Source organism: Anopheles stephensi, chromosome 2 (genome assembly GCF_013141755.1).
Source record: "Anopheles stephensi strain Indian chromosome 2, UCI_ANSTEP_V1.0, whole genome shotgun sequence".
Classification (NCBI taxonomy): Eukaryota; Metazoa; Arthropoda; class Insecta; order Diptera; family Culicidae; genus Anopheles; species Anopheles stephensi.
Genome location: NC_050202.1, coordinates 18,637,772 through 18,654,700, shown reverse-complemented (window position 1 = coordinate 18,654,700; position 16,929 = coordinate 18,637,772). Strand labels below are relative to the sequence as shown.

Genomic DNA, 16,929 nt, shown 5'->3' with positions numbered 1-16,929 from the left:
CCTCTTTACTACGAATGACCGACCAGGTCTTCCCTGTATGGGGTAAAATGGTCCGTATGGTCACAAATCGGTGTGTCCCTGTGAAGAATGATCCATCAAGCGGTGTATCTTCCCGTCTCCGAACAGCAGTACGATGAAGCCAGAAAAAAAACACACACACACATCAAAACAAAACTCAATCGGAAGCCGTTCCAGTTCAAAAGCGAAACACAAAAAAATGGAATTCCCCCCAAAAACAGTTTGACACCGGTAAACGACGAGCAAAACGGAACCGCGGGCTTGGTAAACTGCCGTTATGGAATGATGAAAAACTGCCGACCCGACCTCCGACACATTCACGGGCCAGGGCGGTGGATCAAATACGGCGATGGATTTCGGGGTATTTGGCCCAGTTGAAATGTCGCGCATGGTTCGGGTCCCACCGATAAGCGAAAAGGGGACCAGGGTATTGGACAGGGACAGATAGGGCGCGGCATGCATTATAAAGCAGCATCCCGATCAGACATCACATCACGTCCTTCCGTTTGGCCTTCCGGTCAAACCGGGGATCATCAAGGTGTGTGCTTGTGTTTTATTACTTTTCTCCTCTATCTGGTCATCCACTTTGTTACAGTTTATCGTCCGGAGAGACTGTTCGTTTTTTTTAAGTCTGCGGGTCTTTTTCCTTTTGCTTTTTTTGGAGCAAGAATTTATCGATTAACCGCGATTTTTATTGATGACGGATTGAGCTAAATGGCGATTAAATTAAGATAACGCACAATAGGTGACAGTTTAGCTATCTGAGGTCGTAACGGATGTCCTTTAGATGTTTGATGAGTAAATAAATCATAGATGTACTCGTTAAACATCCTCAACACTTCAACATAAATCTCTCGAGTGTCAACCAAATAAGACAAACAGTAGCGCCTCATCCTGGTTATCAGACACCTTCAACTAAATACCGGACACGTTTTTGGACGGCAGCACTTGTCCACTTCACCTTACCCCTTAGTGTTTAACCAGCTTAAAACGCAACTTAATCATCGTGAGAGCTTCCGAACTACAAACCGTCCACCGTCCTTATCCACTTATCGCAGGCGGCGTACTGGTCCCGGGCAAATTTTAACCGACACCGACTTGGGTGAACAACGGAAACTCCCAATCGTTTTAAAATTTTGACCCACACAAAAGCGTCCACGTGCCGTGGACGTGTCGGCATGGGCAGAAAGTGTCGGATTAAATTTAAAAAGAAGTAGCAAAAAAACAGACGACACACACGATAAAGTACCGGCGATAAGACCATTGGCGTGCATGCAGCAGTACGTAGTGATTCAAATACGGCGATAAGCATCAAACCCCTTGCTATATGCGGGGAGTGGGCTTTTTTTTTTGTCTGCTCCAGGATTCTAGTACAACAATCCTGAATCCTGAGCCTGGTGTTGTACGGTGAAGAACAGTTTGTTTTTTCGGGAACGTTTAGCGCATTCAAGTGCAATTGTTCTCTTTTGCGCGATTCCCGGAGAAGGGTCCTACCGGGTGCTGTGTTGTACTGCCAAAGTAAACCCCTCATGCAACCCCGAAAGAAGGGGTGAATCGAATTACCATTTTACCAGTTGATGATGCAACCGTGCCGATATCGTACAGTAGCAGCAGCAGCGTCACACAATATCGCCGGTGGTATCGAATATCCTATTAAATTATATCATTTTGCTAGCTTTAGAGTCCTGCTGTTGCGCTACATTTACGCCTGCGAATTGGCCAAACCCGGATCGGCCTACGTCAGGGGTGTGTGGTTGGGCATTGCACCCAGAAAAAGAAGTCCCTCGTACGTAGAGGGGTTCTCCGGACCAGATCGGTGATGATGGTTGCTCATTTGAGGTTCGGAAGGGAATGAAAAGTTTTTATTTCCAACCATACGAATCGAACGGAAGGAACACTGGATGCTCTCGAGTGCTCGTTAGACATCGTTACGGATCGGCCATATGTGTGTGTGTGAGAGGTACTAGGAGAGATTGTGTGCAACACCACCCGCTTTGTATCATTAATTCCAATTACAACTGTATTTTGCTTCCGCTCTTACGACACATTCTTCAACAAACCAAAAACATCCGGCTGCGCTGAGCGGCGGTGATGACCAACCTCAAGGTCGCATCCTTGAGGAAGTCCCTCAAAATTAGCTAGACGTCCGACGACGGGATGGGCCCGGTAGAGCCATTTCCACCATTTCATCCCATTTATCAGCAGCACTTTATCTATCACCCTTCAGGCGATGTTCGTCCTGCACGACTTCCCTTCCCTTCCCGGTGAAAACAGATTAGATCCCAATTTATTATTCCCCCCCAGTCCGGAACTCTCAGTCGGCAAGTCTGTCTGGTGTTACATTTTCATCAGTCTGCTTGCGCTATCTTGCTTTTGAACGAAAATTTGGAAAGCTGTCATAATTTCCTGCCCATTCCAAACCGAAAACCGGCGTTATCAGTTTTCGTTCGTCGCCTGAAAGGTAGGCACACCGGCACACATCACCCTCGGAAGGTAGTAGTAGTAGCCCTTCTGCCATTAAAAACCGAGGCACCGGGGTTTGGTGGTTATCCAGCTGGATTAGCCGGCGGATCAGGCGGTTGTAAGCCGGGGCTAATAGATTTTCAGGACAGTGGGATTTGTTTTTCTCTGTGAGCCCTTTTCCGAGTTTCTAAACAAATAGCCCTAGCAACAGTGGGTCACGCGCTTCCGACGACGATGATGAGGTTCATAAATATTCGAGCAAAGGAAGCGAAATCGGCCAGGATTTGCTAAAACGGACACCTTTTTTTTGGGTGAGGCATTACAAGTGTTGTTATCATTTTTTGTTTCTTATCCGAGGATTTGAAGTGTACTTTCCGCGTAAGAAAGGATCTCCCCGTATACATGGCCACTAGCGTTCGGTAAGTAGAGTTTAATTGATTTACAGATGTTCGATTATATGCACCCGCTGTGAGGGTGTACACAGGCCACTGGGTGGTATCAATTTTCCTACATATGGGAAGGATTTGGCCGGATGCTGGGCTTCGTAGCTTAGGCTCGCCCAGTTGTAATGGATGTTTTGGTTTACGTTGGATTAGCTGTGGATAAGATAGGATACGCTTACGTGGGGTTACTTCGCCGTAAAAGTTACAATGTGGGCTACAAGATTCTGGAGGATATTCTGATGCTAGCCTAAATTCTTTAGTTTGCAGTCTAGAATAAGAATTACCTCCAATGATGGTAATGCAGGATAACTCTTTAGCTTCTAAAGCCTTCCGTTCGTGTCCGAAAACTACCCCTTTCGTAGTAATGATTTATGATCTAGACCATCCACACAGAATCTGTCACTGGTAGCCACGAGAAATTAGCCACGTCTACCAAGTACTGCTCCCTGCCAACCAAAACCCAATTGCTACCATATGGACGTGTCGTGATCATGCTCACCATGAGCCTCACTAACGCCAACTGTCAAGCCCTTCGGCACGGGACCAGTTCTCCTACATTTCACGACATTTATCATTTGCCAATTGTCGACTTCATTAAGAAAGCGTACGGCGCAATATAATGAACTTCCACGTTTCCACAAAACGTTGCAAAGTGCATTCCAATCAAAACAACCATTGTTAGCCGGTGGAAGGCCCTGGAAGCACTTGACACACGGCCCAACAACGGCCCCCTTTCCAGCCTACGGCGCGTTTGTTACTTTTACGGTGCCGCTCCCTCCTAGCAAGGTTCGCTAACAGAGTTCGGTCAAATGAGGCGTTAATTTTTGATTTGATTCACTAGCCAGAACACACCAGAAAACCCTGCCACAACAACTGTCGTCTACGCGAGCTCGAGCATAGGCTGACATATGGGCAGTCGTAGCGGCAGTCATTCGCGTTACCTAAAACCAGCTACACGATGGAGATCGCAGTTTTTCTTAACCCTCGGGTACAAAATGTCAAACATATTTCGGAACACACGGAGTCGTTAGCGGACGGAGCGTGGGGTGTCGCAGTGAATGATAGATGGCACGATACGCAGCAGCCAACAGCACATCCGAAGGGTACGCGCTTTCGGAAGGATAAAGTTGTTAGGTTTTGTATGTTGGTAGTACGGATCTCGCTGCTTCGGGAAATCAGGATATTGATAGTCTTGCATAGTCGAGCCCTTTTTTCTCCCCCCCCTCGAAACGTGGAAGTAAATTGTTTAGAAAAGTGTAAATAATTGACTTGCTCCTGGACAGTGTCGGTGGGTTTGCTTCCTGTACCGGCATTAAGTATTGAAGCAGAGAAAGTGCAACTGCAATAGTCTTCTCGCAGTTAAAACAACTGCTACCGGACGGCTTCAACCAGTTATCGGAATGGAGCGAGCTGTCTGTTTCAATTATTCAGCAGGGTTTGAACTCGATTCCTACCCCCATTGCATAGTATCTGACAGAAAATGCGATGCGATGCTACTGCAACTTCCACTTCCGTTGACAGTTTTATGGGGTGGAGTTTGGTTTTAAACTTTTGCAAATTGCACCAAGATCGTTAGATTCTATGAGCTACCAAATACCCGCAAATGACCATACAGAGTTGGTGGATATTCAATTCTCGGCAAGGAGAATTGTACAACGCTTACCTGTTTCGTTACCGAGTCGATCAGTCGCACGAAGATATCCTGTTCCTGGCGGGCACCTGGAAGTAGAAGGAAGCAGAAAACACAATAAAGAAACCACTCAAAAAACACATCCAGAGAACAAGAAAATAATCAAAACCCTTTGCTCGGTTTGATTCCCTACTCGTTCCCTGCCTCAAAGCCCGTCCCCATCACACATACGGAACTATAAAGTGGTTCAAAATTTAATAACACTTCTTCTTGGGAAGGTTAGCCGGAGCTACTGCCACGACTCCGGAGCTTCTACCCTGGTATCGTTGTAATAAGATTTAGTCGTGCTGTTCAATAATTGAAAACACCATAAAGCAAAACCAAAGTCCGGCCGGGCAAAGTATCAGGAACTATTGCAAACCGTGTGGCCACAGGCGGGAATCCCACCGGAATGCTTCCACCCGTGTGAAACACTCGTATCAAAACACTTAATTTTAATTGGATAAATTAAGGAGATAAAAAAGTTGCTCCTTTGCCTCGGGACGGTAAAGTTTGACCAGCTCCCACCAGCTGCAGCTGCGAGGCCCGGTCTATTGTTCGAGGTTCGTTCCGAAATCTTATTTGTTTATCAAGCGTGTGGTTGGAGTTGGCGTTGCAAAACTCTTCTTTGCTAAATCGAGCGAGTGTTAGGAAAGAACTGGACACTGGACCCACAAAAGACACACTGGACACACTGGTGAGGGTTATTTAATTTGGTTCCTTCGAATTGAAGTTACCCGTACGATCGTACCGCACCGTGAAGGAAAAGCCCCCGTTTTCTTGGGGTTTTATGCCCGAGGACACCGACGAGGAACTTTGTGGATGCTGGTTTGGTTGACCATTTGGTGGTGTGTGCGTGCGTGCGTGTGTGTGTGTGTGTCAGGAGTAATTGTTTGTTTGATTTATTATAAACAAAAACAAACGACCCTTTTGGCTTTAACCCTTCTGCTTTGCTCAGCTGGTCTGCGGGAGGCGATCCGTGAGGGTTATCGTAAAACATCGTCCATTGGTCATTATGCTCCCAGTCACCCAGATTGAACTTAAACAATGGCCCTAGGGAATGGTGTTCAAGACCAACCATTGGACAGTTTATCTCCTCAGACAGGGATGCAGAAGTTATTAAAAAATGAGGGAAAATCAGATCGATTCCAGGTGGCTACTTTGGAGACGCATAAATAACTATCAACTGTGAATGGGCAGCTTATCTGGAGGGTTGGAGGGTCTGTACTGGATAACGATTGAGAAGGGAAAAATCGTTTTATTAAAAATTCTACTAGTTCAGGGAGAGCATTGAGACACAGTTAAAAAGAACTAAGATTTATAAAAGGGTTTTAACGCCTAAAAATATGCAATCATCATTTTGAGGTGCAATAATATTGGTAAAGATGGGTTTATGTGAATCATAATCAGTCGGCAAATTAAAATTTCACTATCGAGTGATTGAAGGTTGGAAAAATACATTGCATACCCTACAGGCGCTTAAACCATTGACAAAATTTCAAAGAGAGCTTTATAAGTTTAACGATTTTTGGAAACATTTATTGAAGTCTTAAGCATTTTTTAATAAGAAAATAACCAAATTTTTAGCTTCATAGTACCTTAAGGAAATTTTACTGTCCAAAATACCTTTTCAAAAAAGAAAATACATAAATCTCACCTTCGCTTAGTAACAATTATCTCACTCCAAACCTGTACCGATAAACACGAGTTCCACGTCACGTTAACATTCTTCTACACGTTGTTAACCAAACATTTTTTTTTTTGGTCCAAATTTCCCATTCTTAGCCACGTTAACAATGTGCAAACAATCCAGCTCCATCGTACTCCCGTACAGTGCTCCAAGCCACATGAATTATGCAATTATGCTAAACCAAGCGTATCAGTTCTTTATTCTGTTGGATCACATCCGTATCCCGCGTGTGAGTGTGTGCTGGTGTTGGAACCCAGATTATGGTGCGTTTGTTTGTCTCCAAAAATTGTTACGGACTGCTTCGAATTTTATTCTCAGTACATAAGCCAACCAAAAAAGAAATCTTTGATTAAACTACCGACAAATGATTACAAACAGCTTTTCCAGGTGTGCTTGAAACATATGCTAATTTGTTGCACCACACAAGAAGCTCGCTAGCTGAGAAGATGGACCTGCGACCATGCGAGCCGCCATTTGCATAAATTATGCACCATGTCCTGTTTGCACATCCACACATTCCGATCCGCTAAACGAACCGAACGCGTGTGCTAATTAAAACTTTCACCTACTGCGGGATAAGCGGATCCTCTCGGGAGGGAAAACCGCCCCGGATAGACGCTTATGTGCGGCTAACTTCCGGGTACTTACCATTAGCGTACAGCAGCTGCAACCGGTACTGGATGCCGTTGTTCGTCTTCTGACCGTCCGGTTCCTGTGTGTGGTAGACGAAGCAAAGCGGAGTGAGTTAGTGCTTGCGAGACCAGCAAGGATGCATACGGAACCTGGCCAAACGGTGGTTCCACACTGTTGCGCGTCTTCAAAAACCCCTTACCTGATCCTTCTCGATGAAGCCGATGAAAGCGGTCCGCTCGATTTCGATGGGCTGACCGGCCCGATCGTACAGGGCGACCACGAAGTGGAAGAAGTTGGACTTTCGCAGATTGCTTGGCGGCTGCTTCTCGAAGTGCGCCCGTCCGATGCCCAAGCTGCAAAGGAAACGGATGGGTTAGAGGCGTGGGATAAGATTTGAACAGCGTACAGAACCGTTCGTGCGATATGAGAAGGACGAGTTGATCCGGTCGTCCAAAACCGTACCGAAACCGTGTTCGAAAGCGCGACCGCCTGCAAAGGTAGCGACCGGTATCGAAGTATCGCTAAAACATTCTCACAGAACCGGAACGACTTCGGTTGGAGAGCTGTAAAATTTAATTGAACCTGGTACGAGCTGGTACGAATTTTGGTGTCCCACAACGGCGATCGAAATGCTGCGTTTCTGTTCCGATACCAGCGCGCCGTTCTATGTGATAACCTCGACCAGTGGCTCCAGGGTACGGATATTGGTCCGAACGTGCGAGTAGGTCGTATGGTCGTTTGCTGTTTGCTTTTGCCGGGTGCTGGAGTAGCTGGTTTGACGATATTAAATTTATGATAACTGCCATCCCTGCTTAGACGCAGCTCTGCACTCGGGTGCTCTTGTTCAGCAATTAAGAAACAGTTCGGGCGCTCATGGCCGTAGCATTCTAACGACAGCACACCGTCAACAGCCTCCAGGGGCTTTGAAATGTCTTTATCAGCAAGAATCGCCAACTGTGAGTCAATACAGCAACACATCAACCTGCGATACGATTACGTATTTATATCCAACATTTTTATCAAGTCACACTCCCTCCAGGCTGAACAAAAAACCGCGCAAATCGTGTGCAAAGTAACACTAGTTGGCGGTCGCTATGGGGAAAGCGAACAGTGATAGTTCTGTTCCGGCCGCAGAGAAACAGAAAAACCACATCCCGGAATATGCACCCAGCAAACATATCACACGCCAACAATGTGTGCATCTAGACCAACCATCGTCCTCCCGTCATTAGTGCGGCCGCCATTGCACCATTAGCATTGCAAAGCAGACGCAAATTTATTCCGAACCCGCCTCGGTACAGCCAATAAAATTTCATCGAAATATTGATAATACCCCTGCGGGTGGATGGACCAAGCCTGGGCTTCGGTGTCGGACATAAATTGGTGCTGGCACTCGGTGGAGTCGGTTTGTGCGGTTTGGACAGTTATTACCGTATCCGTACATGCAGTTCGATTTGAATTGCAACCCCCCCTGCATGGTGCACTCGGTCGCGAGAGCCAGCGCGAAGGTTTGTGAGGACGTGGATTATGCGGACTGTGTTGCGAGTGTGATACACCTCCCTCAGGGGTATCTATCTCGGCATGGGGCCGGAACTCGGAACCACGGTCGGAGTTGGGGTGTTTTTTGGAGCAAAAACCTACACCCAAACGTATCGCAGACAAGTGCGCGACCGTGCAGGTGTTGATTGAGGTTGGTACGGTTTGTAGTGCCGGGATGCAAATAATTCAAGCGCTTAAATGGACGATAAAGGTCTAATTGCTTGTGCATTTTGCTTTATTTACAAGCGGAGCGATGCGAATCTTTATGGTGGCGGCGTGGTGTTATAATTGACGCGTATAACTGAGTGCAGCTGTCAAAATTTGTCACACAGATAAATGTGAAATTACGGATTTAAGGCCGGCTAAAATAAAGTATTGTTATAGAAAATTTGAGGACGAACAAGAAGGAAACAAATCTGCCACTTTTCTAAGAACCTGAAGACTTGTTCAAGAGCGGATGTAGGCGCCATGTTTCAACAGAGAAAATGACACCGTCAGAATCCTTTGGTCCTTTTTGATTTCCCTACCACAAGCTAGTTGTTGTTGCTGGTGCTCGTTGCAATGATGCATTCTAACGAGAATTCGGAAACATCTGGTACTGGCAGGGAGTGTATGTGTGTGTGTGTGTGGTTAGCCTAAACCCAACGGCGTTATGGTTCACGACCAGAATTACGTACGACACCAGCGAGACAGGGTAATAAACAAAATATGATCCTCAAACCCATGGCTACGGGCACCGTAGGAGTACAGGACCCTCCTGTTCCGGGCTCGTTCTTTCAGGCTCGTTTGTGAATTAGCCCGAAATTAGCCTTTAGCCAAGTCTGTGCTCATATATCCAGTACGGACAGAATGCGTAGCCCAACCGAAGGTTGTCTGGTTAGAGTGGACAAAGAGTTCCGAACCCCTTTGAAGGTTTACGCCCGGGTGCATCGAATATCGGGTTCTTTACGAGTGTGACCAATTTAAATAGGTTACTAATCAAATTTATCGGTTTTGATAAATTGTGTGACACTGGCTTTATGGTTATGTAGTACGTAGTACTGGCGTCGGAGAATTCGCTGGAGCATCTCGTTTCAGATGGAGCTGAGGATCAATAATAATACATGAGTGGGGAAAAGAAGAAACCCTGAAGCTGCTGTTCGTTTGACATCAGAGAACTTGCTCAGATCGAAAGTGGACAAAACCCCGTTTGAGCCCTGACCAAAAAATCACAATCGAAAGTGAAACCCCATAAAGCATCCCGAACAGTTTTCGATACTAGAATCACTAGAATTCATCAACCAAAAAAAGAGCTCCTTATCGAACCCGCTCGAAAGAGCAAACCCAAAATGGACCTAGTTCGGACACTGTCGGTGAATAATTGAATTACGATGCTCAATTGTTCGAAGATTGTACAACGCAGCGTACAATCAGCAGCACTGGTGTCATGCAGTGGTCAGTGAAGGTTTGCCAAAAGGAAGAAAAAAGTGAGCATGTACTCAAAACACTCCCCAAGCACTGACAGCCACACACGAAGACAAGTGCACGGGGATATTCATTGGAACTCGCTGGGGAACCATCCGAAAAAGACGAACGTGCAATAACTCACCCGATCTCGGTTGAAGTTGGAGTTGGGGGTTTCAGAGGAGCGCAGTCGAGAACACAGAGAGCTTAACAGAAAAGATGTATGATCGAATGACATAGTGGCCGGTTCTGATAAATGTTCGACCGAATCTTGAATGAAATGTATGTAGAAATTAAACTCCCCAACGAACAAAAAAACTGGACATCCTTCTAAATTGAGCTATCTCTTAAACAACTGTAAATGTTCTCATGTCATGTAGGTGACATATTGGAGTACTTCCCCGTGCACGGTGCTTCCTGCTTCCAACACCAATCGAGTATGAAATATTCAATTCCACCAGGACATATTTCAATTCAAAATGCCCCCCGTTCCAAATTCAGCTCTAACCTTTAAGCTCAACAAAAAAACCACGGCACTCACCACAAAACCGCTGTGCACTTTAAGCGAGCAGCCTACCAATTTTGAACGCGAGGTTTAATTTTAATTACTCGCGACATTAATTGAACCACCGATTGACAGATCAGCGAACGATCATCGACTGGTAGGCCGCATACTTCGCGGTGTGCTAAAATTAATCCCACCGGCGACGATGGCACCGTTGCAGGCAGGTCAGGTGATTACCGCGAACCGATAAAGTGATAATTTTATCTCGCGTCTACTTGCGATAAATATGATTTGATTTTGGGGAAGAGGAGTTTTCGGGAGCAGCCCATGGAGCGGAAGAAGTGTCTGGACAAATTATGGCCAATTGGTTGTGGTCGATCGGGTTTGGTTCAAAATTAAATACTCACGCGCGCGGTTTCTGACACTTTCCGCGGCGTTTTAATCCGATTATGTTGATGATGGGTGCGATGAATCGGATTCGATTAGTTGGTTGGTTTAAATCGATTGGCAGGTTGTGTGTTGTGGAAAACCTTTTTTTTCCCCTATGTTATTGTTTTTCTTGGAAGTGCATTATGGGTGAAACTGATTACCGTTGTTGTGGTCGATACGTGAGCTTTCTGGCATTAATTACAATTAATTAATTTGGAGGTACTGGAGGTTGGCTTTACTGGTGAGCCATATTTTATTATTTTAGACAGAAAATTGGATATCTTATTTTTTTCCAATAAGGTCTAATTTCCTTAAACTTCACAGAATTATTATGCCACACATGCCTTTAGGTTATCTGAGTCATTATTCTACATGAAGTTTATCTCAAATATATCATGGTGTGAAGTCCTATAAAATAATGGTGCCATAGTTTGGTTGAAACAAAATACTTATAGCAAATGACAGCACAGTGTTATTGTTTATAACTGACACGACAGTAACTGTCACTATCTGGCTGGCCAAAACACAAATAGGTCGACATAAGTCGACATTAAAAACCGAACTGTTTTATATGGAAGTCTGAAAAACTATTTTATAGGATAATTTTTTATTTAGAATGAACTCATATTAATACAACCAGGCCTTCAAAAAAAATATTAATGAAGCATCAAAATCTCGTAAAATTTAAAATACCAAAGCTGATTTTTGATTTATTTTTCTAAAACAAAATTATGTTAGTGAACTAAAAATATAATTCAAATTCGAAGAGCCTTCAAAAGAAACAAAATTAAAGCATCGATAATTGAATGTCGATTCTCATCAGGCTAAACGGAAGTGTTTTGAACTCGAAATGAGCATCACCATTCGGCTCGATGAAAATCAATTTCTCTCCCAGCACAATGTCGTCAAACTTCAATTTTCGTTCACCGCCCAAAAGGACACAATCGATGTCAATAAAGCTCAGTGTTCGGTTTGTTTCGGGCAAGCCAATGAGCAAACCGCACCTATTTACCGTCAAGCATCATTAACCGGCTCTTGATGAAACCATAAAACCCCCGGTTGATACCAGCACTGGCAACCACATTTGTTGTGCGAAGCTCCATGCCGTGGCAAACCACTTTCGGTGATGGTGGTGGGCACAACTATCGTACCACCAAACATCAGCCTCTGCCAACCAAGAATCCCCGCAAGCTAGAAGTAGGATTAATTGAATTTGAATTTAACCTCATCATTATCTACGTATCGTCTCCACTCGGAACCCTGGGACACATCCGGGAAGGTTTCGTTGATGTTGCTATCACCACAGACACATCACGATCCAAATCGAAATGCACACATACACACAGCTGCACACAGCACTCTGCTATGGCTGGTGCAAATCCGGTGCGATGAACGATGTTAATCGTTTTCCCCGTCCGGTGCTCGCACACCGAGCGTCATCACTCCCAGATCAGATCAGACGGTGGGTGGCTTTCATCGATGAACATCAGCTTCTGACAACTCCCACAACGGATGAGGGATAGGGAAGTTTGTCTAACCAACAAAAAAAAGGACACCAAAATCATCCGAAAAAGTACAACCCCCATCGGGCTTTTTGGCCACTTTTTGATGGGGCAACATTCACCGGAGCCAAATTATGCTCGTTTGACGTTGGATGTTTGTCGGGTGATGATGTGCTAGAATTGGATAAGTGAGTGCATTTTCTACTCATCATGAGGTAGTTTGTTTTGGGAGGTTGAATTAGCCAGATTTTTGGGGATTAATTAGAGCAGTATTGTAGGTTCCAATTAGTTTATTGTTATCCTCATTTTAAATACTAACTATTCTCGAGAACTTGTGATCTATTTCAGACAACCATCTGTTGCTAAAACTGTAACCTTTGTAACCTTTTTTCGGTTTCTATTATTGGTCACATGTCCGAGTAAATAATTACACAACGAAAATAGATAACTTCTTATCTGCGCCCTATCACTACTTCCCAGAATACCACTTCTAGCTGTCCCAAAAACTCTATCTAGATCTCAAAATAAACACACAACAAAGTCCTTATAAGCACGATATTAATGTGTTATTTTTGGCACAATGTGACCAGAGTAAAGGATGGAGCAACAGGCACGGCACAGGTGACCTGTGCAACCCGCCCCAAAAGGAAGGAATCATCCCCACTTTGAATGGTCGTGTTGCCATTTGGAAGAAAAGGATAAAAATAAATTAGCACGCAGCACGCGCACCAGCATCGAAAACATATTTTAGGACACGAAGAAACACACACAAACACACAAAAGACACACCGTAATCATGCAATGTTTAATTATGTAGCGGTACGGTCGGTGTTGTGCAGGATTAGCAGACGATCTTATCAATTCGTTATTGGGGGCTTAATTAGGTTCTAATTATTTTACTTATCGGGTTATTAATGTGGGCCGGTGGGTGATGTATGGGAAAGTTCATGTTCCTTGAACAAAACAAGTTGGAATTATGGAAATAATTTTCCCTTAGCAAAATACTACTTTAAATTAAATAATAATTGACAAAGTAATAGAAAAAACTTAAGAAAACTTAAGAAATAAAATTAAAAATATATTTTAATTGCAAGGTAAAATACAGAAAACAACAGACTAAAGCAATAACTAATTGAGTTAGTCAAAAGAAGATAATAAAGGCAAAAAATAACATAAAAATGATGAACACAATACAAAATAATAATCGTAATACAATAACGCTAAAATAAAAAAAAATTAAACATGGCAAAAAGAGGAGAAAAAAGGAATAAATAATAGCTCAACACATAAAATGCTTATTTAACGCTTTTCATTGCGCTCAATCCTCTATCTTCTGCAACATCTTATCACCGATCAAGATTGAAGTACAAACTGTCCGGTGTTACAAATTAGAAAGACCAAAAGAAATTCGTAAAGATAAAAAAAATCTCCCAACGATTAAAGATGGAGCGAAAAAAACAAACATAAAATCCCGTCGGTAGAATCACATGTCACAAAACAGACCCGAACGGTTACTGCAGTATAAAAAGAGAGCGAAAAACGACCATCAAGACCACCACCGGATGAAATTAAATTGAAAATGTGAAAGAAAAAACAAAAACCTGTCAAACATTCACTTTGGAAAGGAAAGGAGGAGGAAAGAATAACCGTCAAACTGCGCGCAACAACTGACCGCAGCACGAAGAGAATCACATGGCAGCACAGTTGCGAACAGATCAAACGATTTATCCGGCAGAATGAACCGTGTCTCGGTGGATCTCGGTCGTTTAAGTTTTGACCAACGCGCTTTCTCTTGCATCGCGAAAGAGCTGGAGTCGGATGCACGAGATGCGAAGTTCACGGCGGTGTTAAAACAAACAGTCGTATTAGTCACTTAACACCCCACGCCGCCGACGAATCGCTCGACGGCGCTTGGCAAAAGAGGATGCCCTACGGATATCCTTTCTTCTGGTTCGAAACATCTGGCCTTCGGAGCGGGAGTTTGGAACCAAACCAACTCACCAACACCATCGCAACACGGCAAATCGGCTAAGGAAGAATCGTACGAGAACCATCGTCCCGCGGCTGTCGGTGTGTTTGTGCGCTGTTGCCTACCTTTCAGGCGCACACACCGTATCCTTTGCCCCGCGTATCCCCTGTTAGAAGTGGGGAGAGTTTTTGGGAAGGTTTTTTGTTGTTGTGATATTCTGGACTCTCACTCCAATGTTTAACGCACACAATCGCACGCGTATCAGGTCCCGCCAGATACCATCAACAAAATGCCGATGACAGAGTGTGGCGGTCATTGATGATGATGGTGATGCTCCAACCAAACCCCTTTTTCCAGCGTACTATTATAAACCAACGGGGCACATTCAAGCGCACAGTTAGCACATAAATTATGCGTAAAATCGCGATCATAAATTCGCCGCAACTTTGCAGGACCGCACGGTGGCCGTGGTAGAGGGATAAATGAGGCACCAACCGGAGGGTTTTTATCAGTGCTGGCGTGATCTTAATTACCGCGCGTGGAGTAAAAACTCGCCGAACTGCAAGTGTCATCGATGGAGCCCTCGACGTTTGATTTATGGACCGCGCAAAATTTTAAACTCCAAACTCTCGCGGCCTGGACGCTTCCGTGGCGCCAGAAATATCCGGTGGACCGCAATTGCTACGCACTTAAAGAATGGAGAGTAAAGCGAGCTTAAACCTAGTATTTACTTTGCCTGATCGACGGCCGGCTGCATCCAGGCCCGTGCGCCGAGCGGTTCCTCCTTGAGCGAAGTCATGGGACCGCGGGGTTGATTCATGTCCGCCCCGGACGGTGGCAGACCGAACATCATGCCACCGGCACCGCGCGGTACCGAGGACGGATACAGCTTTCGGCCCCATTCTAGCTCGAGTGTGGGCCAGGGCGAGGCCGAGCTAAAGCCCGGCACGGTCTCGTCCGAACGCAGCTTTAAACCGTTATCGTACACCGTGGACCACAATTTTTCTCCCGTTTGGTGAGCTACACTCTGGCAGCCGGATTGGCCAACCAACAGGGTTTCGTTGGGCTGTTGAATTTGTTCCAAGAAGCTACTAATCACTATTCACCACGCATTCGAAGCACACACTAGAGGACACACTTTAACTGCACTGCACAGAATCTCACACACTCTTGGCTACACTTCTTCACACTTCGCAGACTACTTCGATCGGTTAACACTAACGCACAAACACAAACACTTTAATTGCACGGGAAAAAAAACCTACTCCAGCTCGTGGTTAACCACATCCAACCACAGACAGGCAGAATCCGTTCAATTAGTTATCGATATCATCAACACCGTACCGTAGTCTACCGTGAGACTGCCAGTCAAGTCAAGTGACCCGCGAGAATACACTCTGGAGATTTGAAGACCGTCCCTAGACTCGTTGAGCGGCGAGCGTAGCCCCAGGCACCGAACGGTAGCAGCTACGCATGTGGGACGGATCGAAAACCACCGCACGCAGCACAGCACCCGGCGAGGCGAAGGATTCGGTTAGAACTAGCAGCTATTCCCGAGCGCATCACGCACAACAGCGGTAGCAGTAGTAGCCGTCGTGGCATACACACACACACTTGATCCCTCCAGAGATTGTAAGCGTTCGTCCCGTGTGGCTGCAAAACCCCAACTGAAAAATTTCCGCACGGACCAAAGTTACGATCGTAACCGTTTTGTCCAGGCCGCACCAGTCGCAGTCAGGTCGGCAGGTCGCTCCTGCGCGGCGTGTGTGTGTTTGTGTGTGTCTGCATGCGCCCTTCTACTACGAGCGTGCGTGTGAGCGAAACCGGGACAGCAGGACCGTGCAGCGTGGGCCAATCTCATCCCAAATGCGGCGATTGCGATGCTGCTGTTTTCTCGCTTGCACACCGTCATCCCCGAGCGACCGTTAAGCGACCTCGACAGGTCCCAGCCGTACGAAAAGGATATTTCTCCGGAGTGAAATCTCATCGGTCCCAGCAGACTCCGCCCCAGTCCCACCAGACGGCGGCAGCGCTCGGTACAGCACGTGCGTATATATTTTTGTTGCGCTCCTGCTCTGCGCTCGGTTCGGTTGCGTTTGGGAAAACAGGGGAAAATGGATGAGCTTTCCGTACGGTGGTTCCGAGAATTGTGAAAGAAAATGATGTGTAACAGAGAGGGGAAAAATAGCTGTTCAAAGTGTAGGAACTCATGAGTGGCTTGAGGATTGGCATTAAGGCCCTTTTCCACGTACAAGGTAAGTTTTGGTGAAGAGACTGAGGGCGCTGTTGGATTACGATGATGATGCACCGTATTTAAGTCGTGATTAAATGTTAAACGAATATTTTTTCTTCTTTTTATGGCACTACAATCTCGAGAGGACTTCATCTACCAGTTCTGGCTTCCTTTGACTTTATTTTACTTTTAGCTTGAGATGGCTACAGCATACCGATTACTGCTACATCCATAAATACCAAGAACAGCATCTTGTTCTTGGCCTCTATTATAAAATGTCTTGCATTTAAAAAATATCTGACTTTTAGTTACCCAAACTAGAATGTATTATGTAAAATTACTTGAGATAGGATTTGATAATTATATATTTTTAAATATAAACTGGTGCATTTT

At 45.2% G+C, this 16,929-nt stretch overlaps 1 protein-coding gene across 4 annotated transcripts in view; it reads right to left on the bottom strand.

Moving 5' to 3' along the window:
• Nucleotides 1–15,993, bottom strand: part of LOC118507272 (transcription factor collier) — a 53,212-nt gene extending 37,219 nt beyond the window's left edge. For 2 of the 4 annotated variants that reach the window (XM_036045572.1, XM_036045574.1), the window contains exons 1-4: nucleotides 15,035–15,989; nucleotides 7,116–7,269; nucleotides 6,932–6,995; nucleotides 4,588–4,643 (exon numbers count right to left, since the gene is read on the bottom strand). In XM_036045572.1, coding sequence (XP_035901465.1) covers nucleotides 4,588–4,643; nucleotides 6,932–6,995; nucleotides 7,116–7,269; nucleotides 15,035–15,156 — 396 coding nt within the window. In that variant the 5' untranslated portion in view covers nucleotides 15,157–15,989. Of the gene's footprint in view, nucleotides 1–4,587; nucleotides 4,644–6,931; nucleotides 6,996–7,115; nucleotides 7,270–15,034 lie in introns of all 4 variants that reach the window. The other 2 variants (XM_036045575.1, XM_036045576.1) reach the window with 2 other exon arrangements.
• Between the last annotated feature and the right edge of the window lie 936 nt (nucleotides 15,994–16,929).